We start from the raw sequence: 26194 nt of genomic DNA, 5'->3' as shown, positions 1-26194 counted from the left end.
ATTATAGTTGAAAAACAAATGACCTTAAATTGCATTTTCTAATAGCCAACCTTCATTTACGTGAACATCGAATAGCAATGGCCGACCACAAGTATTTTTTTACTAATGAATTATTTCGGATAATTTTCGTATAATTAAAATATTTGAGTAGCTATTACAGGTAATCATTACATTGATCTAAATATGAACTAGCAGAGATATAGAAGTGATCGACGCACGCGCACGAGTGCATGCGCTAATGAACGCATGTCTCGCCGCTGACCCCCGACCCACGCCGGGTTCAACGACCCCCTCCCCCTGCGAGCCCTCAGCATGCACTATGCAGTGTGCACCAGGACAATGCGAGACAGCTTTATCATATCTAAACGAGACATTTATCCCTTTCTTGTTGCGTATAAGATTCCAGTTCTTGTATCGAGTTGAATCTTGGAACTTTTGCGCAGGTTGCCTAGAACACGACTTCTTGAAGCATTTTATTTTTACATGATTCACTGTTTTTGATATTCTATTGCTGATTTCTATAACAGTTTTTCAAGGTTCTAGGATACTTATGATAAACTTAAATGAATGTAATTTCAAATGATTCTATAACACAACTTTATTGGTGTGCATGGAGACGCCGAATTTTGTACATTATAGTCTTAAAATAGGTATGACCCTTTTTATGGTTATTTTTAATTTTGCACCAAGTTTATCACCGGGGAAAAAGGGAAAGGTTTTGTACAAAAATAATTGAAGCGGAAGCGGTTTGACAACGACGCGGAAAATAATATAAATCTTACGGCCGCCGTAATACTTTAATAAGCTAGTTATGTGTACCATATTATCGTTAAGGTGTTGTTTCATATTGGAAAGTTTTCCACGTACATAATACGGCAGTCCGTACACTTAACTGGAAATTAAACTGGTACGAAAGCGTCCGGAAAAAAGTTGAGCATCTAATCTTGTTTATGGTTCCGTAGGTATGGTTCCGTTCCGTATCACACGGACAGAACAACAGCTAACAGTTAACCCCTGTTCAGAAACAACATTTGTTTAAAGTTTATTAATAAAATTTTGTCATGTTGTTGTCGAAAAAATTAAAAACACAACTTTTTTTTTGTATCATTATGGAGGAAAATATAAGGATCAAACTAATATTATGTGCTGTTTTTAATTTTGCTTGCTGATAGTTATGTTTCATTGCATATAAATTATTTGATAAATTGGTTGTTATTGTTGTGTTCCAGATAAAAAGTGCCACTGCGGAACTCCACCGAGATGTTTCCTAGGCATGCATTTACTTGCAGGTAGTGCTGCCGCACCTGCGACCAATTACACACAAACGGACATGTGCATTTAAAATAACGAGACACCGGCACAACCTGTCATCCGCCAAGTGAAACTTAGACGTCTTGCTGTTTTTGTAAACACCATCCAAGAAAATGCGACACCAAACGTGACTTTTGTTTACGAAAGTGTGAAGAGATAACTCCAGCTATGATATGTATTATGTGCAGTACGCTATAGGAACGAAGATTTTATTGCGACATTGTATAGGCATAAGTTCAACAAGGGCGCTGGTTTGGATACAAGGCGATCGTGTCCACAAGGCGCGGGGGTGAGCCGGGGGCTGCGGGGCGGGCGCAATAGCGAGAGGCACAATTCGCGATCGTAGGCGCAGGCGGGCCGGGAGTCAACGTACTGGGACCGGTTCACTAATCGCTCCTACACCGCACTCCTGTCTGCACCTAAACTCCGCTATAACGGCTCCCTAGTAACCGGCCACCAGAATTGCAACGATTCCAACAGCAGACAAAGCGTTGGATTATGCATGAAAAAATATACCTTTTCTTATAATCTTTTTTTCAAAATATATAAATATGTAACAATAAAATTTAATTGTTACCTTAAACGATTGTCAAATACCGATAATAAAGTGATAACGAAACGTGGTTATGAAAATATACTGAACTGTATTTTATGAGCAAACATTAAAAATACAGTAACAAGAGATCGATATCGATACTTTTCATAGTTGCATAATTTGGAGTACGCAACAAAAAGCGGCGGACAATACCGCGTATTGATTTACCGTGGTCCATTGTGCAAGCTCTGCGGTGACGGAGATTGACGGTGACAACTGTCCACTATATCATTATGTCAATGCACTGAAAGTCGGACTGGACCAATTGTTCCGAGTTTCACTAAAACGAGCGAATTAGGCGTTCGACGGCGATTTCGTTTTGCAGAACGTGACAATACTTTATTGTCTGAATCACACGCTCGCTGGTGATAAGAAACTCGCGGAAATTGATGTCAACGAGTCACATATTATAAATCGTTCTTTATGTGAAACAACAATACGCCCGATATCGGACTGAATTCATTAGTCCCTTGTTTGTACATAAGTGATGTACAGAATTAATCGACAACACAAAACTTCGGCTATCTTTCTCCATCTCAATAATAAAGCAATCATCGGTTCAACGCTCACAACTGTAAGATTCACAAATAGCTCTATTAATAGAATGATTTTTACGTCTAAACTCTGAACGTTTTAGATGAAGATTGAAACACCAATCGACCTATAATTTGGCAACAACTATCGTCTAAGTTTAGTACAGTGAAGTCGGTAATAGACTTATTTATTAATTGCGTACATACGGTGGAATATTTTGAAAACATTTATAATTAATCCAAGTATAGTGTATACTATTAGCGATATTGTTTTGTATTGATCAAACAATAGATTTTGTTAATTGTTTGCGTTCACAAAAATTTGCAAATTGCATCACCATATCTACGATCTATGTACGAGTTTATTACAGACTATTACAGAGCTATATAGACATACAACTGTGATATTGGTATTACATACCTAAGTACACAACTTTTACGTCCAAACATATTTTATTTATAAATATAAATAAGGACAAAAACATTTGGACAAGCGAAATTTACAATGAAATTTATATCCACGGAACCAGACGGCCAGCCGCCGCGCCGGAACACTTATAAAGCTCTTATTTTATATCTAAAAGTGTTCAACTCGATCTTAGCACAATTAAAAAAGTGGTGTGCAATAAAAAAATATAGTGCAGTCACGATATCCTCGAGATAATGCGATATTATATGCGTGTCTTTCGAGACCATGATGTACCCTCAGAGTGAATTTAGCGATTTTGAATAGGCCTTTGTTAATTTAACAGGATATGAGAAACGACCTCGCGTCAGTAATCCGATGCGTTCGTACGGGAGTAGGAAACGATTCTCGTAATGATCATTACCTTGCGATCCGTGGTGTTTAGACAAAGGCGCGTCGAGCATAAGGGCACGAAGTAAGCTGTGAGCAATTAGGGAAGGTTAATGATAATTATCTACGCGTGACTAATCGTTCATCATGAAAACGTGAAAACACCAAGCATTATAATACAAAGACTAAAAAAGATACACATAAATTAAGTGAGCATAAATAACGAATCAGTCAGTTTGGGAATTTCCAAGTGTTTGGAACACAATAAATTTCCATTCGTATCGTTCCCAAACTGATACTGCACATAAATCGGACTTGCAGCGTACTGCCTCGCAACATCGAAAGCGTTTCTTGTTAAAACTCTATGCAGATCTCTGGACGGATAAAACAATGCTGCCCATAAACTGTAACGAGAAATAATAAATAACAGGACAACTAGTCTTGAAACAATCTAGTTTCGTGTGAAAATGAATACTTTTATCTATTTCACAAATAACCGACCTATCCAATTTATCGATAGTGTACGAGACAAGGTTAACAATAAAGGTAAGTTCCTTAGTATCGTAAGTATCACCGTTTGCATTGTTCCGTTAAAAATAAAACTAATTTTATACCCCAAGGTTATGTCACGTTCGGTTTCCAATTCCATAAAAAGCTGACTGTGAAGGACTTTCAACTAGTTCAATAGCAGTTAGTCATTTGCTAGAAACGAGTTGAAATTTGAAACCAAAAAAGATTTTAAGCCATATAGTTTCCAAGTGAAATAAGAAGTCATCGAAAAATATATAATGCCACAAACAGCAAAGTTTCAAGCTTGTACAAATGGCGGAGCAAAAGCTCGAGTTACAGATGCGAGAGCTACGCTAGTCTCGTTGCAAAAAGCTCAGCGTGGGTCGCCACTGCACCTACTGCACTTCTAGTTTTACTGTGTCAAGAACAACACCTCTTGTCCCCACCACGCGTTCATGCCACACAACTATTTTGTCACCTGCTTGTAAAAACTTCGATAAAAGCTAAATTCGCAAAGCTTCTATTTATTTCACTATGTTAACCTCAATTTAAAACCTACCCACGCCTGATATGTAATAGATAAAAAGACAGTAATGAAGAGAATGAGAGACGAGAAAGCTGATCAATACTCAGTGCGTACAGCAAATGTATATTTTACCCATAAACCTGTAATACATGAGACCTTTCTATGACAATTTTAAACGTTTTCCGACACAAGTGCATTAAGCTTATAAAGTACCGTAAATACAACGGTACATCGCGCTGTAAACTCAAGGAACGTCGCCCTTCAGCGGTCAGTAATATTGCTTTCATTAAACAAGTATGTTTGAACCCATCCGACTTTCAAACGTATCGTGAGCGATGACGTGATTACAGTTAACAAACGCCAAAATAAAACAGCAAACCCAAAGATAACATAAAGATTGCCTTTTCGGCGGGCGACCTTCTCCAGGTCCTTGACATACACTGATTGCGAAAGAAATGACAAACCAAAACATGTCTAATGCACAATGCAAATATTGGAATACCTATTCGTGGTTTATTCCGAATCGGAACGTGACTCCATGCAATAAATTACAGCATTCAGTCGCTATCGACAATTCTTGTAATTTACAGTTAGGCCCAATATCCTTGATTCGCACTCCAGCTGGCGATTAAAGAATCATTTTCGCAACACACATGCACGCAAATTACGGCTAAGTCTCAATTATTGCTGTCGGACCTTTGTCTGGCGAATAATAAATGAACTTTAATATAAAATCCATCAGGGATTTTATGCCTGTGATGAACACTAATTAACTTTACAAAACCTATTGTGGAATTCGTATTATATTACAGGTTACGTATGCCTAATGTTTCCTGATATGATTATTTGCTTTATTAAATAGACCAATTTATAATCCAACAAAAAAGGCACTACCATGTAGGGTCAACTCGAAATTTGTTCCGTGTTTTATTTGGAGTACATTACACATCAACATATCATATTGACAGATCGACAACACGAAATAATACAATACATTTACCATATTGAATTAGTCGACGGATACAATTTATTGGATTACCAAATACGAATCGCGAGAGGCGCCTCGTTTTTAACTTTATGCGTTTTTAGTAAAAACTTCCAACAATTTTAAAGAATGTTAACTGTGAACGTACAAACTGATAGCTTATTTATGTTATGCTTGTTAAATTAACTCAGCCTTGTTTAAATGCAATTGCGTATTGCGAAATATAACGTGCCCGTTGTTAAAACTTCGCCAGGGACTTCAAAACGAGTTTTATAGGCACGAATGCAAGGCTTGCGAGCGGTTAGGATAACCTGCCCTCGCAACAAACAACACAGCCCAATGAAGCCATTTTGTACATTTTTTACTTCTCACACGTCTGACATTTATCATTTGTTATTAATTAAGTTTTATTTAAAATTATTTAAAAACACATAAAAACTCGTACATAACTCGCTTTGCTTGTTTAACTGATTGAGTGCGAGTAATAAATTTTACATTTAAGGTAATTTTGAGGGAGGTTTAATTTCGGGTCGTAGTTAAAAAGCAATTCGGGTATAAAATGGGTGTGTTAATTGGATTTACGCACTATCACGTATGGCGCTATAGTAATTTTTCCGTATAAGGAGTGACTTAAGGAAACGTTTAATTTTTATGATGCGATATTTAGAATCTTGCAACTTTACTATTAAGAACCCTGTCTTAAAACTGGCGTGGTGAGACAAACAACGTTGTAACCTAATAATGTGACTAAATAAATATTACTATACTAACGTCGATGAAACTTAATCTTATGATTCATCTATTTTACAAATATTTGCACGTCGATAAAAATTACATTCCCACGGAACGCGATCCAACAAAAATATACAAACCTAATATTAGGCATACAATTTGTAACCGTCCTACCTTAATCATAACTGATTGACACCTTCGACAGGATCACAAAAACAAGCCCAACTTGAAATTTCGTATTCGCAGTTTTTATATCACAATAAATGACTTTATCCTTTGGCAGTGTGTCGTGGCCTGATTCTTGCGCGAATAAATCATCGCCCATCGATTGCAATGTACGTAATTTTTAACTCATTTTACCCTTTTTCGATAAAGAGGGCGTGAGATCGAATCTTAACGGTGCATATAAACAATCTACATATATTAAGCGCATGTCGAAGTGATTACATCGCGACACTAAATTTGTATGGCAATCAGTACTTTGTTTACACTCATTTATTTTTCCTTATATAAACTGCCAATTTTCAGAAACGTGTTTCTTGTAGGGATAAACTTTTTACGTAACTTTTGCAATAATATCTCGGAGACAAGCAGAATGTAAATTGGTGACAATAAAACGCATTCGCGACTTACTTCAAATTGTTAAACAATATTTCTATTCCTTTCTAATATTATGAGGTGCGAAAGACGAAAGTGTGTTTGTTTGTTTTTCGTTCACCTCGCAACAGAGCGATATGGAGGTATGATTTAGTGTTTCGAGATAATCAGGATTGACAGTGATATAGGATTCTTATACTTGTTATACTTACTACGGTAAAAACCTCATTCCCAAGGGAGTTAGAATTATAAAAAAATCTTATGAACGTTCGTTGTTATTGTGAATTTCGATTAAAAATAAAAAATTCAACTAAACCAGACGTTTCAGAGAAATATTAACATCGGAAGTATTGTGTTCGATGGCACAGGCCTTGGATTACGAGGAAAATCAAATCAAATATTAAACTATAAATTATTCCTATATGGAATCCTACATGCAAAACTTAGTATGTATTGTGTTTTATCGTAAAGCTTAAGACACACAAAATCGCAAACTCATACGCGGGAATCGAACACAAATGTGCGAAACAATTCTTTCTATAGCTACATAGAATATTCTAGAATATTGAATAGTATTAGCGCGTCATTGACCGGCGGTAAGGCCGACCGGTTCACCCGGCACGTAGCCCCAGCCTGACTCCTGCCCCTAGTTCTCCAGTCTCCCACAATTGCATTGCAATTCCCGATACCGTAGTGCAAATATGGATTTACCGTATATGGACAAGCTTGTTTATAAATACATTTTCTTATTATCTACTCCTAATTATTTTGAAAACGTTCTATTTTTACTTTTACTTTAAAAAATATAAAAAAATTGCTAATGATGTCAAGAAATCTAAAACATTATTATTTTCTCCTACTTTCATTTATGTATATCACATTAATAAATTGTAAAAGATATAAAATGTTGAATTTAAAAATCTCCTTTTACTTTATTATATGCTAGAACATACATGATAATTATAACTAATTAGCACTTTTCATATTAAACTTCTCAATATTTAAAATTGATAACAGCGCCACCTATCGCATTATGAGCGAAGCACGACAACTACGACCAAACAGTCAACATATAGTTCACTGCGTCTCCCAACAGATGACGCTCACATCAGTGGCGCATTACCAAACCGACCTTGAAGTTTCACTATCGCAGCAAATGCTACATCACAACACCGATAACTCACCTATCACGTTCGCGACTTCTGCTGCGCTTCCTGTACGATTCCTCGCGCGGCTCGTCGTCCAGACGGCGCCGCTTCACCTCGCGCGACCGGGATCTCGACCGCGAATGCGAGGCGTAGTGCTTCCTTCGTGTGCGCGGCATCTGCAAAAGTTCGCAACACAATAACTATACATGTATCATAATCTAATAAAACCCCAGAGTACCATGAAAATGTATTTGATACTGTTAGCCATAGAATATTAGCATTTTGCAAGATTTGATTGTTATCTATTCTAAGTAAGCGATTTACAATTTCAAGTATATTGCTGGTACTAAATTACTATATTATGCTTAAGCCAACAAATGTTACAGCTATTTAATAACTTGTTACAGCCAATATGTATTTGGCTTATGAATTGCAGTTATATAGAAAAGTTCAAAATATACCATGTTTGCAGATAGATTTGCAAGTAAGTGTTATAAGAGCCAATTAATGAATGTTTTTCTTCCAAAATGCCAATAAAAACAGAACCGCTGACACTACGGAATGAAAGCAGTTAATGTTTGGCTTTTAATTTCATAATATCACTTGATTCCTGAGAACCTAATAAGTCGATCCACAATAATAATCATCTTTTCATATTATTTTAGTTGATGAGAATGCATTACATTATCTTTAATAGTTATCTCAGACTTATTAAAAAGATATAATAAAATACAATCTCAATAATTTTAGAATAAACAACTTTGTTTAAAATTAATTAATGACATATTATTATTATCAGGCTCAGGAATCAAATGCAAATGTATACAGTGCAAGCAAATTATTGAGTACACAAACAAAATACAAAGTTATCTAAATCCTCCTATACATAATCTCCTATACATAAGACACAATCACAAAATCATTTGGCCTTCATGATGAACCAGTCTTACTGTTGTTTATAAAAAATTAAGAATTTGATAAGCATATGTTTCCATCAGTCTGTATTAAGTATAATTTATAGTTTTCTGTTTCATATGCGCAAGAAACTGTATAATTTCATGGTGTGCTTTTTTTAAACGATTCTTAATATTTTTTCTGGACAAATAAAAACATTACAAGTCTGCACATGTATTGAAACCCTAAACCTGAATTTTGCAAGTGAACAGTTCCCTCGATAATTTTTCTTTCCATAAATATGGCTATTAAGCAAATTTACATCTTTATATTCTCGGCACTTTAAGCAAAGCTTCGCAGATGTAAGATTGTGTGCAGAATAGAAATTGTGATTGTATGTATTGATAAAAATAATGTAATTTATTTATAAAAATGCACATGTATTATGTAGTAAAAATGGAATACAATGTGTCTTTGTTAATAGCTATTAAAACACACAAACAAGAAAATCATGACAATCTTTTAACACATTACGAGTAGTGATTATTAAAAAAAATAAGCAAAATGTATTTTCTTCAAGTAGATTCAAGTGCGAGTATTAATGAATCACTAACATGCAAACTAAGAAATTAGTCTTTTTGTTTATCCAATTATTAAATAAATTTTTACATTGCAAAATGAATTGTTTAAATGTTGTGTTTTTCTCAACTGTGAAATGAAAAGTAGGAAGTAAGGCATATAGTAATGACCTATGTGCATTATTATTTGAGTTGCACAGGCTGACATTGAGATTAGTGGAGACTTCAAGCTATAATATTATGTTCTCCGGTCATGCAATGCTTATGCTTGTAATTACACCATTAATGCATTTGTCAATTCTCAGCATGAGATTATTATCAAATAGGAAAGTACCACATGTACTTTCACTTACCATTAAAATGTACCAAAACTCGTTCGAAGCAGTTTAAGCTGAAAAACATGAAATTGTTTAGACCAGTGTTTGGTCACGGTAACCTGCATAGCATATTTATAAACCACATGCACAAACTGCTCATCATTTTACATGTTATATCAATGCTTCAAAATAAATGGACGCGGATAAACTTACGAGGCGGAAGAATAAAAATAAAACTTAACCATAGGTGTCATTTGGTTTCCTTAAAATGTTAACTTCAATAATCGTGTGTGTATGTATATTGTAATTTAATATTTAATTAAACTTGTACGCAAAATATTGTGCTTACTAGTTACTATATAATTATGTACCTCGACAGCTGTAAATTATAGAAGCAGTAACGAAAGTAATAAAACTATAAACATTCCTACCAATTATAGCACCAATATTAAGTGTTAAGTATTATAGAAAGTATTTCCAGAACTCATTCAAAACAGTTGTCCGATTTACTACAATAACTAAACTAGATGTCACTATGTATTTACATGCTGACGCCATGTTCGTTCTACAGATCAATGGAGCCCTACGTACGCTAGTGATAAGAGAAAGCAAATAAATAAATAACTTACCCTCAATTCACGTAAATATTTTAATTTACACCAAAGCAATTGCGTAAAATTAGCAAGGCAATTCCAAGTTCGCGATGCAGAACCCTGAAGAATGCTTCTTCGCAATAAAGGCCCGAACATCGATCCAAACCACAGAGCAAGTAATATAGTAAGAGACGGCACTCAGTACTTCGATTTCGAGCTCACGCACACATATGCATGTATTACTTAGGTCAAATCTTATATACCAACCTATGAAAAGTTTACGTCAAACATGACCCACATTGCTGCCAACATTTAAAAAGTAGACGTTGCTAGTGATGTCTCTTTATGAGTGCTAGTATCGATAAAACTTCATATCGATATCGATAAAATTATCGATGCTGGGTAACAACACTACTAATTCTCATCCATAATATATTCAAATTTATAGGAAATTAAAAATAAAACAACAATGTAGATCAATAAGTTTATTATAATATTAATTATATAATAACATTTTTATATAATATTAAAACTCACTATTATCAGCAAAAACATAATTCCATTTGAATTTTACTGAATATCTTTATTTAGGCATGTAGGACAGAATTCGGCTTAAATATTATGTGAATACAACTAGATTCACATTTTATACTTTTCCTTGAAATATTTTGCGGGATTTCTATTAAATCTCGTTCTAAATTTCGATACCAATATATCGTTGCCGTTCGGATCGCCATATTGGAATTGTATATGAAGAAGCCGTTGTTTTCTTTGGATATAATAATATCTCCTCCAATTGATTCTACAGCCAGAACATGATGTGTTAGAGACGTTTTCTCATAAATTGTTATGTAATTATTATGTTTTATCTTCCTTATAGAACAGTCATTGGGTACATACTACATATTGCAAATATTTAGTCACAAATCACAATAAATTATTACACACAAAGATTTTAACGTTGTTTACACTATATAACACTTTTTCTTCTTTTTTCACTTTTGGCAGAAATATTACAAATTAAAAAATGTACTGTACATTAACTGAGTAGGTACTTAAATAACAAAATTTACGATAAACGAAGAACAAACTTTGTTTATCATCCACCAAAACAATAAAATAAAACGCCATTTTGAATTCAAATTTCAAACAACAAATCAACATCAAGACGTTGTCTATGCTTAAGTCTTAACCATTGACAAAAATTGAAGAAAGAAGGAAATAATTTATTAATTTACTAGCTTAAAATTAAAATGTACAAAAATAAGGTTTAAAAAAAAAGAAGAAATAATAATAAATAATTAAAACTAAAATATTAAATCTTTTATTATATGATTACATCGGAGAGGCCAACATTAGAAATATTTTTATTTTTTCTAAATGTTGGCAAGTCAGACTTGACCTTAGGTCTTGGAAAAGTACAAAATAATTTGAACTCTATGTCAACTGAATGAAGTTTAAAATTGCTTGATAATGGAAGCCTAACCAAAACGATGTTCTAAGTGTCGACCCACTGGATCCAAACGAAGACGTTAGACGGCCTAGTATTTTGAAGGTTGGCAGCCGTGTCGTGACGTCAAAAGAATCAATACTCTTTCCTGTCAAATTAAATTTATTATAAGCGTAAATGAATAAGACATAAAATTATTTTAATATTAAAATAAACAATAAAGAAATAAGCTTTTATAAATATTGCATAAATCAGTTTAGTTCTGATTAAAAAATAAATGAATACTTTTAACCGGAAGTAAACTTGACACTTGCCGCCATGTTTGATGCGTTCACTCTAACAACGTTTGGAAAAGAAAAGATGCGTTCAAAATAAAATTGCAATACATAATATATTATAGCAATTATATAAATATTGTATACTTATAAAATGTATAATAAAAACGTTTATATTATAATATAAAAAATAAGATTTCAGCATTTTAAATATTTCAATTTTATTTGTTTGTATGGCTGCCATGCGTCCTTAAATTATAAACTAAGGATATAATGATTATAATAATCATTCACCTTCTTTTTTCATATTATGTATTAACTATTATACGACTACTGACTAGTAATTAAGTAATCCAATTTTTGCCCCTACTTGTAGTCTTACGCCTATGAAAATGTTCATGAGCAGTGGTAGCGTTTACCATCAGGCGCCCCATTTGTTGATAATATCAATTAATATTATTACTTACACAAAAAATTAGCGCAATATTTACATAATATATATTTTTTAATTTTAACATTAGTTTTAGTAATTACGTAGTACTGCTACCTACTAAGAATTTGTGATTTTACAAAGGTTTTATGAACAAATTTGGTACAAATGAACATACAAATCTTATAATAATTATTATCTTTACTAATATTTTATAGCTGAAGAGTTTGTTTGTTTGAACGCGCTAATCTCGGGAACTACTGGTCCGATTTGAAAAATTATTTCGGTGTTAGATAGCTAATTTATCGAGGAAGGCTATAGGCTATATTATATCATCACGCTTCGACCAACAGGAGTGGAGCCACAGGGGTGCAACCGCGCGGAGCAGCTAGTCTATATAATCTTCTTTATCTCTATAATATAAAAATGAATCGCAAAATGTGTTGGTAAGCGCATAGCTCGAGAATGGCTGAACCGATTTCGATAATTCTTTTTTTATTATATTCCTTGAAGTACGAGGATGGTTCTTATGTAGAGAAAACGTAAATATGTACCACGGGCGAAGCCGGGGCGGACCGCTAGTCTTCTTATATATAAAAATGAATCGCAAAATGTGTTGGTAAGCGCATAACTCGAGAACGGCTGATTCGATTTCGATAATTCTTTTTTTATTATATTCCTTGAAGTACGAGGATGGTTCTTATGTAGAGAAAACGTAAATATGTACCACGGGCGAAGCCGGAGCGGACTGCTAGTCTTCTTTTATATATAAAAACTAGCGACCCGCCCCGGCTTCGCACGGGTGCAATGCTGATACTAAATACACTACAGAAAAATTGTGAACGTTGTATAGGTATAAAAATATAGCGGCCCGCTCCGGCCTCCGGCATCGCACGGGTATAAAATACATAGCCGGGCGGCCGCAAACGCTACGTCCTGCAATTTTTAAATCTGTAATATCTTCGAAAATATTCACTTAAATCATACGGTGTAAAGGGCCATATAGATCTATATTAAATGAACAATGTATCCATGGTATTTAATTGGTTAAGGATTAATGCTGTATTGGTTAAAATCGCTTCGAAAATTAGCCATTTTTTGTCGTAAAAAGTAAATGACAAAAAAAAGTTATTGTGGGTTATCCATAAGAGATAGACATATACCATCGCGGACTTTTCTGTAGACCTTTTCAATGTGTATAATACTTAGTACATTATTTTGATAAAACTCGTAGGGTTCAGCCTGCGTTTGCAATGTAAGTGGTATAAATGTAATTTTTTACGACATCACATTAGAAACCTCAAAAATAACAGTACTTCTCCACTACTTAATGGATCTTATTATACATATAAACCTTCCTCTTGAATCACTCTATCTATTAAAAAAAACCGCATCAAAATCCGTTGCGTAGTTTCAAAGATTTAAGCGTACAAAGGGACATAGGGACATAGGGACATAGGGACAGGGAAAGCGACTTTGTTTTATACTATGTAGTGATGATGAATCGCAAAATGTGTTGGTAAGCGCATAACTCGAGAATGGCTGAACCGATTTCGATAATTCTTTTTTTATTATATTCCTTGAAGTACGAGGATGGTTCTTATGTAGAGAAAACGTAAACATGTACCACGGGCGAAGCCGGGGCGGACCGCTAGTCTTATATATAAAAATGAATCGCAAAATGTGTTGGTAAGCGCATAACTTGAGAACGGCTGAACCGATTTCGTTAATTCTTTTTTTATTATATTCCTTGAAGTACGAGGATGGTTCTTACGTAGAGAAAACGTAAATATGTACCACGGGCGAAGCCGGGGCGGACCGCTAGTCTTATATATAAAAATGAATAGCAAAATGTGTTGGTAAGCGCATAACTCGAGAACGGCTGAACCGATTTCGATAATTCTTTTTTTATTATATTCCTTGAAGTACGAGGATGGTTCTTATGTAGAGAAAACGTAAATATGTACCACGGGCGAAGCCGGGGCGGACCGCTAGTCTTATATATAAAAATGAATCGCAAAATGTGTTGGTAAGCGCATAACTCGAGAACGGCTGAACCGATTTCGATAATTCCTTTTTTATTATATTCCTTGAAGTACGAGGATGGTTCTTATGTAGAGAAAACGTAAATATGTACCACGGGCGAAGCCGGGGCGGACCGCTAGTCTTCTTATATATAAAAATGAATCGCAAAATGTGTTGGTAAGCGCATAACTCGAGAACGGCTGAACCGATTTCGATAATTCTTTTTTTATTATATTCCTTGAAGTACGAGGATGGTTCTTATGTAGAGAAAACGTAAACATGTACCACGGGCGAAGCCGGGGCGGACCGCTAGTCTTCTTATATATAAAAATGAATCGCAAAATGTGTTGGTAAGCGCATAACTTGAGAACGGCTGAACCGATTTCGTTAATTCTTTTTTTATTATATTCCTTGAAGTACGAGGATGGTTCTTACGTAGAGAAAACGTAAATATGTACCATGGGCGAAGCCGGGGCGGACCGCTAGTCTTATATATAAAAATGAATCGCAAAATGTGTTGGTAAGCGCATAACTCGAGAACGGCTGAACCGATTTCGATAATTCTTTTTTTATTATATTCCTTGAAGTACGAGGATGGTTTTTATGTAGAGAAAACGTAAATATGTACCACGTTCGAAGCCGGGGCGGACTGCTAGTTTTCGAATAAATGTGGAGTGATTGAATTGTTTACCTCAAAGCATTTTGAAAATACTAATTATTTTAGTCAGTGCTAACAACTTAACTACTCGTAAGTTAAATCTACATACTTAATATTGTTATGGTTCGTTTTTTTTACCGACTTCAGTAAAAGGAAGAGTTTTTCAATGCGACTGTATTTTTTGGATTTGTTACCTCAGGATAAGATCAGATATACCTTTTGCATGTGTCAACCGATTTTGATAATTCTTTTTTTTATTTGAAAGTTGGTGCCGACTGCCGCCTATGTGGCCCTATTTCGTTTTTGACGATTTGGAGCCGGTTAGTTTCCTTTTACTAATAATTATTATTTTTAATATAAGTATACCTAATATTACGGTTTACTTCAATGTTTAATATGATAATATTAGACTGGCTATATTTAATCAAACCCGCCATCCTGTTACAAATGACCTGAAACACTGACACAAAATTTCGGGTAATTTCAAATTTGTAACAGGGTGGCGGTTCTATAGGGGTCTTAGTACGCAATGACAAAAAGAAAAATGATGGTCAGAACGCTGATACCGGATACCTTAAGATACTGTAATATTTTATATTAGAGAATCTTAACATAAAATATTATAGTATCTTCACCGTGTGTGACGCGCTTAACACACATCCATCCATCCTCACATATTTTCGCATTTATAATATTACATAGTAGGATATCCACCTTCTAACTAAAATGCTAACAACGTTGAGCTAGCTTCTTATATTTTTAGGCTTGAGAATAGTTAAAAGTAGTAGAAGCCAGTTAAAATTAAAAATACTTACTAGAAGTTGTTTGATATAATCCCATAAGATTACACAGATTCACTTAAATGTAAGATATGGATAAGATGGCTATCTTATGTATCGAATGTTATTTATCGAATATTATTATTTAAACAAATGCCATCATTGTTAAATTATTAATACACAAAATATGTAGTATAATTTTAAAATAAGGATAAATTAAATTACTAGAACGAGTGCGCTGTGATAACACAAAATATACTGTGCAAAAGATAAAACATTTGTATCTCTTTACCTTTTGATAAGACGGTTAAATATACAGTCTAATTTGACGAAAATTTTTGAATAACTTATATAAATAACCATCAGAACGGGACATGCTTAATCTACGATATGTATTCCATAACAGTCTCGGTCGTTGAATGTTAAATTAAATTTATGAATTTTTTTTCAACATTGTAAACTTTTATTCAATATGAGAAATAAATCTCTGTCATAACCCTATCAATCAATCATGAAAGCAATATAAATACACACGACCACGTGTTTCCAAACCTTTTAAATTGATGGCTATTAACAGTGGAGCGATTTTAGGAATTGCAGATGGTTCCTGGCGGGAATCAGCTGATAGGGTTTGCGCAGTGCGCAAATCTGCGGGGGAGGGTGTACGGGGTGGGCTCAGTGCGGCGGCGCTCCGCGGTGCGCGCCTTCCGCCCGGCTTACCGTCGCGCCGCTCGCACCCTCGCCACGCGTGCTCCGAGCCTCGCGCGGGCACATGTCACGCGAACGCTACCGCGGTCACAGAACACCCCCTACATAATCCCTGCGAAGCCCCAAAGAGAACCCGTCTCACCCCCAAACTGTGATATGCCACTCTCGCACACCGGAACATGCAGATAGCGCAACAAAATTCTCCCGCTTCTCTTGGCGGTATCACTGTGATGTTATGAGATATTTATATTTAAGCGAAGATGTTTGAAATGTCAATTCAAGAGTTAAACGGGAATGGGCCGAAGAAGAGGAAAAAGTCGCTGGAGAATATCTGTGATAATGACGGGAAGGGAGTGGAGTTGAATGGCGAGGAGAAGGTGGAAGGGAAGAGAGATGGCTGTGAGCAGAAGGCTGCGGGCACCGAGGGTGTGGAGCTGCTGCACTGGCGCGACATGCCGCAGCACTTGCAGTTCAACCCGTACGTCCTCACGGGCTACCGACCCCTCCAGGACTGGGGCGGCTGCATTAGAAGTCTATTTTACTTCCACAATGAAACAATCAACATTCTGACTCATGGTAATGTATAAACATGTTATATTTCAATGTATTGTTATAGATGTTTACTCAAATATTAAGTCTTGGTCATTCAAAAAACCAGTACATTTCAGTATCAAATTTCTTTAGAATTTTATATTTTTGTTCTAAAGTATGATTTATGTTTATCAAGTATCAATAAAAAACTAGAAGTATTTGCTCCTATTTCTAACTTATTTAATTTAGTGTATTGAAGAAAATATATTGAAAATCAATTCCTTTTTAAATGCAAGTAATACAAATCTAGGAATTTGACTACAAGTACTAAATTACAAATATTACTTCCTTAATACAAAATTATGACTCAAGATCGAAAGGGTGAGTAAATAAGGGTGAATTAGGGAGGGTTGATAATATTGAAGGGCTAAATAAACCTTTAGTTTTATAAGAGTATTTTCTGCCTTCCTGTATTGTTTATATAAACCAGGCATAAAATATCTGAATTAAATTACCTAGTGAACTTCGCACCGACCGCCGCGACCGCGCTCTATGACTTTTCTTTATTTGAAGATCAAAATAAATAAGTTAAATAAGAACAAATTTAACATAGTGCAATCAACTTACTTATTATTTAACTTACAAACTGTACATACATAATTACAAACCTTTCTTCTTTATAATATTAGTATAGATATAGATTAGTATTAAACCCGAAAAACATAAATACATAAAACTATAAGTCACATGAAAGGTTATAGACGAATTTATTGCTATTTAGAGGTAAAATACGGCTACGCGTATTTACGGGCAATAAATTGGTAGCATTCGTAGCAGTGCTACGGGAGGGCACGCTACGTTTAATGCATGTCGAGCTACGAGTTACGAGTACATTGAGAATCGTATTTATGGACCCTATTTCTTTCAAAGCAATATTGCATGGTTTTACATGATTTGCGATTGATAAAATGATCAAAGGATGTTCGATGAATGTATTGAGCAGCCGCTTAGGGATAGAAAATATTTTACACTTCCTGGAAAATGGCTCTATGGGAATTTAAACAGAATTGTCTTTTATTATTCAACTGAAATTCAGTGCTATTAACAGACAATAGCTGTGGTCTGTTTAAGTTTTGTATTGTTCTATGCATTATAGTATTTTCTAGTGTTTGATTTTACGCGAGTATAATACATTTAGAAATTAAAGACTTTTTAACGGATTTTAAACGCGATTTATTCATTATATTATTTTCCCGACGCTTCGAAGTTCGAACACTTTACAGCGAGCGTGGTAACGGGGAGACTCTGGGAATTGTTCTATGCAATTAAATAAAAAATAGAAATGCTAGAAAGATTCAAATTGCATGGATGGTTAAGTTTATTCTGCAGTTCGCTACTTAGATAATAGATAACTTGAATAAAGGAAATATGAAAAGTAAAATAGCTATTTTGATATTTGAAATGAAAGCTTACTATTATGGTAATACGATAAATTCATCAAGCTATTACCATAAAGTTATTTTGTATTGCTAGCCTTAAATATTTGTGACAGAATTGCCATTATTTAAATGATTTAACAACAGCAACACCGACGCAAATTGAGTTATGGTTCACAATAATCGAGTTCAGAGCAGTTATTTCGTACAAAATGCTCGTTTTAATACAAATGGTCAGTCGTACAATTGTCTTTGATGTAGAAATACAAATTTTGCCATTTGTATTTCAATCTAAATTAATGATGTCTCACTTAAACCAAAAAATGCTAAAGTGACTGCATTTTAAAATAAGAATTATATAAAAAACTAGCGGTCCGCCCCGGCTTCGCCCGTGGTACATATGAAAAATAATTTGGAAAATCCAAAAGTGCACGCCTCATAATTTTTTTTTAATAATTATTTATTAATTATTATTTTTGTTTATTTAATAACAATTAAACCACATCGAATCAGACCCTGAAAAATGAAAGGGTTCTATTCCTGAGCATACTCAAGCGTAAGAGAAAAAAAAAGACTCGATTAGTAAAGTATTTCGGTCGCTATCGTGTTAACAAGAAAATCCTCCGCACATACAGACACACGGACGTCCAAGACAGAACTTTTTTAAACTGTTTTTTAACTAGTTTAAATAACAAAAATGACATCAAAAATATCATGAATGTTAAAAATAGTGTTTTTTCTTAATATGTGTGTGTATGTATTATCTTACAAGTGCAATGTATGATACATAAAGACATTTTAAGTTTGAAAAATCAGATGTTTTGCGCGAAGTGACAGTAGTACCCACCTCAACGCTTCGCTTATGAGGCGTGCAATAGATGTTGGCCGATTCTCAGACTTACCCGATATGCACAGAAAATTTCATGAGAATCGGTCCACCCGTTTCGGAGGAGTTTGCAGACTAACATTGTGACACGAGAATTTTATATATAAGAATAGGTATTCTAAGCCGAGTTGGCTTATGTCGATTTTTTCTTTACTATTTTAGAGTACCTAGAATAGATTAATCAAGATTAATAATGTAAGTATAGACAAAATCACAAAAGTAATTATTTTTCACAGTTATTTTTATATAAATAAGATTTAAAATTGATTAACACGCTCAGTGGCTCAATGCCACAACTTGACAGTTTATCAAAAACAACGATCAGCAACGATAATATTGAATCGATTTTGTAATTTCAATCTATTTACTAAATGGATTTTTAATTCGAAATAACCATGTCATGGCAACAATAGACGTTGATAAATAAACAATTTCTTTTAAATCTAAGTACTAAAATAATAATTAATAACGAAAAAAAGTATGTTTCCTTGTTAACAGGGAATTTAGGACTAGATACTACTATAACGAAGACTGAAAATTAAAAAAACTGTACCGGAGTGTCGGATGTTTTTTGTTTATACATATTTCATTCGATGATCTCTAAAATGAGTAGTGTCCCTATTAATAGGAGGATAGTCTTCTTTATTTTTTTAATGCTTTTTTTTGTTTATAAAAAATAATAGAAGCGATAGCAACAAAGTAAGTCAAACAAAGCTTACCTTAATTTTTATGAAAATATACATAGAATTAAAAAATCAAAGAAACTAAAAATAGGTCACCCTTATCTCCCAAAGCAATGTCACGTAATATACAGCACCGCTGTCAGGTTACCGCGGCGCAAAAATATTGGACAATTCTGTTGTCCTTAGATTACCTCAATGTTGGACCTTTCTGTCGCTCCGAGAGTAATGGAAAGCTTAAGAACACTTATTTACAAATGTACAAGATATACTGGCTTGGGTTTATTGCTCAATTATATTGGAATATTCAAATATTACTAAAATTCGTTGCTCTTATGTGTTTATTTGGAAGAGCAGTTCTGTTTTATATGACACTAGCATTCCGCCTGCGGCTTCGCCCGCGTTTTCAAAAAAAAACCCGCATAGTTCCCGTTCCCGTGGGATTTCCGGGATAAAACCTAGCCTATGTCACTCAGAAATGATGTAGCTTTCCAACAGTGAAATAATTTTTCAAATCTGCCAAGTAGTTTCGGAGCCTATTCAATTCATACAAACAAACAAACAAACAAAAAATCAAACCTTTCCTCTTTATAATATTTGTATAGATGTATAGATAAGGGAATTTATTTCATACCTTCATTAGCCATCTGGCCTATGTGTTTAGGTTTACACAACGTTGCACGAAGGTCTGTGTAAGCAAGCTTAAGGTTCTACGAAATTCATCAAGGACACGATTATAACATTCGATTCGTGCAGTTGCATGGAAACTGCATCTCTATCTATATGTACAAAAAGTATATACTTGAATAAAGCAAATTTTAACTTCGTAGTGTTTCCTCCCCCAAGTGTAGCACCGACGTCACAAATATTGACCCTGCGCTTTGGGAATTGGCGCCTATTTTCACTTGCAAAAGCTTCATATCTATTAAAGGAATGGAAGTGTGAAAAACAAATATGATCTTTATGACCATTGAAATAAAGCTGCTAATAAAAATAATATGCGATAGCAGAGGACTATTTTCACTTCTTCGTGTAACAATAACACTTCATAAATATAAATTATGTCCCATGTGGATCCAGGATCAACATCCTGTCCCTTAAATTGAATTGTTGAGTTTCAGTATTAATATTAGTATTTATAGGAGTAGAGATAAAAAAATATAGTAAATCTATAATTTCAAGAGTAGGTAAGATTCAACTTTTTAAAATAAGTATATAAAGTTTAACGTTAAATTTACTATTTACATTAAAAATATTAAGACTATGATTAAGACAAAGAAAATATTTCTTACTAGGTTTCCGCCCGCGGCTTCGCCCGCGCAGTCGATTGCAAAGAAAAACCCGCATAGTTCCCGTTCCCGTAGGATTTCCGGGATTGCGTCATTTTTCCGGGATAAAAAGTAGCCTATGTCCTTTCTCGGGTATCAAAATATCTCCATACCAAATTTCATGAAAATTGGTTCAGTAGTTTAGACGTGATTGAGTAACAGACAGACAGACAGAGTTACTTTCGCATTTATAATATTAGTATGGATTGACATAGCTCTTGCTTTGTATTAAATCTACGTAATAAATAATATCGACGATTTAAATATGTAGTACATTTTTTGCTATAGTTATATATTAGCAAAAAACCGCCATCGAAACCTTAGCAAAAGTAACATTGATTTACATATAATATTGACTCAAAAATATAAAACTCTTTCTAGTACCACCTTATATCAACACTACGGGTGACTAATAAAGTATAACTCCTATGGCCCTACACCCTTATTTCAGCCTTGTGTACTATTAACTACCTAACATCAACTCAATTATGCAGTGCTGTTCGATGAGCAAACAGCAGTCACACTACCGATCCAATTTATATTCTTGGTAATCACTAGCTGACCATTGTAACCTTTCAGTCATAATGCCTTGGTCGATTACTTTAGTGACGCGTGAAAAATTGATTGATGCCTTACAATACTTTTTATTACTATGTTTTATGTAGCTGATTTCAAAGAAAGGCCTATTTGATATGTGTGTTTAATGGATAAAGGATGATTAATTTACGAACTAATGAACAAGAAACTAAGGTCGAATTTTATCGATACATGTATTGTACATTTGGGTACAATTTATCATAGTCAGCATACAGTATGTAAGGAACTCTTGATTTATGGCGTACACATGATTCAGTTTAAATACATGCTAGAACAAATTTGATCAAAGATTATTGTAGGTTCGTGAGTAGATTAGTACCAAATACTATCTACTTACTTATATGTACGGTTTTGTTTGCTTTTACAATATCAAAGAGAAAATACTAATAATGCGATGCGATTGAAGTCTGAAACATGTAGAGCGTTTAAAATTAAAGTTACTTTTGTATGGAATACCTACGTTGACCAAATTACAATATAAACCAAATAGCTATTGTAATAATCATATTTATTTCACCCAATAAACAACATTTTCAATTTATATAATCAAAATTATTCGTATCAAAATAATACGCCATTTTTAGGGTTCCGTAGCCAAAATGGCAAAAACGGAACCCTTATAGTTTCGTCATGTCCGTCTGTCCGTCTGTCCGTCTGTCCGTCTGTCACAGCCGATTTACTCGGAAACTATAAGTACTACAGTGATGAAATTTGATGGGAATATGTGTTGTATGAACCGCTACAAAAATATGACACTAAATAGTAAAAAAAAAGAATTGGGGGTGGGGCCCCCCATACATGTAACTGAGGGATGAAATTTTTTTTTTCGATGTACATACCCGTGTGGGGTATCAATGGAAAGGTCTTTTAATTTATTTATTTATTTTATTTATTTATTTATTTATGTAAAGGTACCTTACAGCTAAACTTACACTAGGTATTACATTAACAATTCAATACGCCAATTAAAAGGTACACCAATAACAATACATAATACTGTGAGTGAGCAAAGTATAAAGATAAAGAACGATATTAACAATTACAAACCCTATATTATATATTATATATAATTATAGTTAAATAAAAAGGTAACAATAAGCATGAGTGAGTACAAGTGTGATTGTAAGTGTGTGTGAGTGTGTGTGTGTGTGTGTGTGTGTGTGTTGTTTGTGAATTTCTTTACAAATTTTGGTCAATAAGCTGTAGTATTAATTTTTTAAACTTAGAGCGAGATAATTGAAAGGGATCTGCCAAGGAGAATTTATTATTATAATTATTCGGAATTCTCAGAAAGGGTGAATGTTTGAGGTAATTAGTAGAGGTTGCTGGGACATTAAAGAGAGGCGTATGACGAGTACGTTGTGATGGCGCACGATATTGTAAGTATTCTAAAGCAACAGGAAAATCAAAGTTATTATTGACAATATCATACAATAACATAAGGTCGATTACATCTCTACGATCCTCCAAGGTATTGATTTTATAGTGAGAGCAAGCTTGTGAATAGGTTAAATCATGTTGTTTATTTTTATATTTCATTCTATTTACAAATACCTTTTGAAGCTTTTCCAATTTAGTTATATGACATTTATAACTTGGACGCCAAATAACGCTGGCAAACTCAAGAATACTACGTACATACGCGTAGTACAAAACTTTCAAACATGCCGAATCATCAAAGGGTTCCGCTTGCCTCAAAACAAATCCTAAATTTTTGTAGGCTTTTTGAGATATTAATTCAATATGCATGCGGTAACTAAGTTTGTCGTCGAGGATCACACCTAGGTCCCTTACTGACGTGACGGATGGAATAATTTCGCTGCTAATTTTATAGTCAAAACGTATAATTTTAGTAGCCTTATTTCGAGAAAAAGTTATTTTTTGGCATTTATTTGTGTTTACTGATATTTTGTTTAATTTATAATAATTGGTAAGCCTATTAAGATCGTCTTGAAGCAAGAGGCAGTCCTGAGGAGTTGAAATTTTTCTAAAAATTTTCTTGTCATCTGCATAAAGCAGAAATTTTGAATTTTTGAAACAAGTATCAATATCAAATAAATAAATGTTGTACAATAAGGGACCGAGGTGCGAGCCTTGGGGGACTCCGGAAGTGACATCAACAAAGTCAGATCTATAGCCTCCCAAGATAACAGACTGACTACGATTTCGAATGTACGATTCCAACCACCTAAGGAGATTCCCTCTGATGCCAACCGCGTATAGCTTGCGAATTAATATATTATAACTGACTCTATCGAATGCTTTCTCAAAATCCGTATAAAGCACGTCCACCTGCACTCCTTCATTCATGCTACTATTCACAAATTGTGTTAATTCTAATAAATTCGTTGTGACATTACGCGACTTAACAAAGCCATGTTGGTTGGAAGGGATGCAATTAATTGTTGAGCTATATAAGTGTTTATGTACAATTTAAAATGATATAAAGTTTTCTAAAAAACATTTTTCTTAAAGTGAACGGTTTTTGAGATATCAGCTCTCAAAGTCGTAAAAAGTATGTCCCCCCCCCTCTATTTTTATAACTACGGGGTATAAAATTCTAAAAAAAATAGAGGTGATGCATGCTAATTAACTCTTTCAACGATTTTTGGTTTGATCAAAGTATCTCTTATAGTTTTTGAGATAGGTTGATTTAACTGTAATTTATTATATTTGCTGCTACGGAACCCTTTGTGCGCGAGCCCGACTCGCACTTGGCCGGTTTTTTACGTAGGCTTTCACATGCAGGGTTGATTTATCTTCGCAAAGAAAGCGTATACAAGGGGCTGAAATGTAAATCTGATGCTCAGCTTGCGCGGAAATTTATATATAATCAAAGAGCTCTTTTATCGAGAGACCTGTTATCGATGAAATATGGTTTTTCATCTTCAGGATTTGTTTTCACTCCGCTGTACTTATTTTCGATTCGGTAAAGCAAAACGCGATTAAGGAAAGCAAAGTTATTCTTCGTAATTCTTTTTATCCTATCCCAACATTGAACGCAACAATTTATTTCTAGCTATGCAAGATTTTTCTCGCGATATTTCCCTGAAATAGCTTACGTTTACCCTAAACCCTTCCGCTAAACTATTTATGAGGCTACGTGAAGGCACCTCGACCATGATGTTATTAGAATAATTTACTTAAAATCGTATAATCTTCGATTGCGAGAACTGTTAGCATTTGAAAGCACCTTAATAATATCTGCGTTAATAACAAATATCTTTATATGAGCTCCTATCATAATATTTGCAAAAAAAATACGTTCAAGAAAATGTGTTTCGTATTGCACTATGAATAAAATTTATTCTCAAGGAGCCGCCAGCAATTCACAATATTATTTTGTATTCATAAGACCGGAATAAGGGCCGAGAAAACAATAACTATTGTTCTTCTCACAGTTTTTTATACAAATGGCCTACGGTAAAATTGACCAAAAGCGTTCGGAAAATATCGCTGTATTTGCATAACGCTCCTGATAGTATTTTTGACGATTATCGTGCTGCAGGGGAAAGCCACTTATGGTCTTATATTAAATTTAAATATATTCAAAGATACAATTTCAGAAAGCATTTTGTTCAAACCCTTGCGAAATTAGATAAAAAAATTATATCAAATAGGATTTGAAATTTTCAGTCAAACATAGAAATGATAATCATAAAAACCTATTTATTGTAGTTAATATAATAATAAAAAATACGCTTCGAAAGACAAGGATTATTTTTCAGCAAGACAAAAGTGGTCAAAAATAGTTAAATCGGTTAAGATATGAATGAAAAACTTTTATTCTAACAATGACATACCACGTAGGACGTAGGTACCTCAATACAAAAAATAAAAACCCATTTAAGTTTTCAAATGGTTGCGGAAAATTCTGGTATTTTCACCTTTGAAATCGTACTAGATAAAATAAATTCCAAAGCATTCCAGTGAAATATGTGCTAGATTTAACTTTATCTCCTGGCGCTCACTAGCTAATTGTCCCCCTACTTTAGTATTTAATGTTCTTTTATTTCCGTACTTTACTATTTTTCGTTATAATGAAACACAGTTTTAGATTCCATGTTGGGATTACGGCTAATCGATGAAGCGTTTTTCATAATTTTTTCGAAATTATATGATTATCTTTAAAGTTAGCTAAGAGTTACATACTTGCAAAAAATAAAAATTATTTTCTAAATAGACTACAATTGACTTAAAAAAATATATCTTATAAAGTCTATATCTAGAACATTGTGAATGGATAAAGTTATGCACATAAGAAATTAGAATTTTGTCAAGTAACATAGTTATAAG

General features: G+C 34.1%; 2 protein-coding genes across 3 annotated transcripts in view; one reads left to right on the top strand and one right to left on the bottom strand.

Moving 5' to 3' along the window:
* Doa (CDC like kinase darkener of apricot) overlaps positions 1-10281 on the bottom strand; it is a 49640-nt gene extending 39359 nt beyond the window's left edge. The window contains exons 1-3 of one of the 2 annotated variants that reach the window (XM_089695488.1): positions 10152-10281; positions 9559-9596; positions 7770-7909 (exon numbers count right to left, since the gene is read on the bottom strand). In XM_089695488.1, coding sequence (XP_089551614.1) covers positions 7770-7909; positions 9559-9561 — 143 coding nt within the window. In that variant the 5' untranslated portion in view covers positions 9562-9596; positions 10152-10281. The remainder of the gene's footprint in view (positions 1-7769; positions 7910-9558; positions 9597-10151) is intronic. The other variant, XM_089695487.1, reaches the window with a different exon arrangement.
* A 6181-nt stretch (positions 10282-16462) lies between these two features.
* The window catches only part of LOC149488339 (progestin and adipoQ receptor family member 4), a 64838-nt gene continuing 55106 nt past the window's right edge, over positions 16463-26194 (top strand). Inside the window, exon 1 of the mRNA XM_089695042.1 lies at positions 16463-17016. Coding sequence (XP_089551168.1) covers positions 16701-17016 — 316 coding nt within the window. The 5' untranslated portion in view covers positions 16463-16700. The remainder of the gene's footprint in view (positions 17017-26194) is intronic.

The sequence above is a fragment of the Colias philodice genome, chromosome 5 (assembly GCF_061535455.1).
Source record: "Colias philodice isolate Cphi_HAF_F1 chromosome 5, ilColPhil1 Martin Lab GWU primary, whole genome shotgun sequence".
NCBI lineage: Eukaryota > Metazoa > Arthropoda > Insecta > Lepidoptera > Pieridae > Colias > Colias philodice.
Note: the sequence above shows the minus strand (reverse complement) of the source record. Positions and strands in the feature narration are given on the sequence as shown.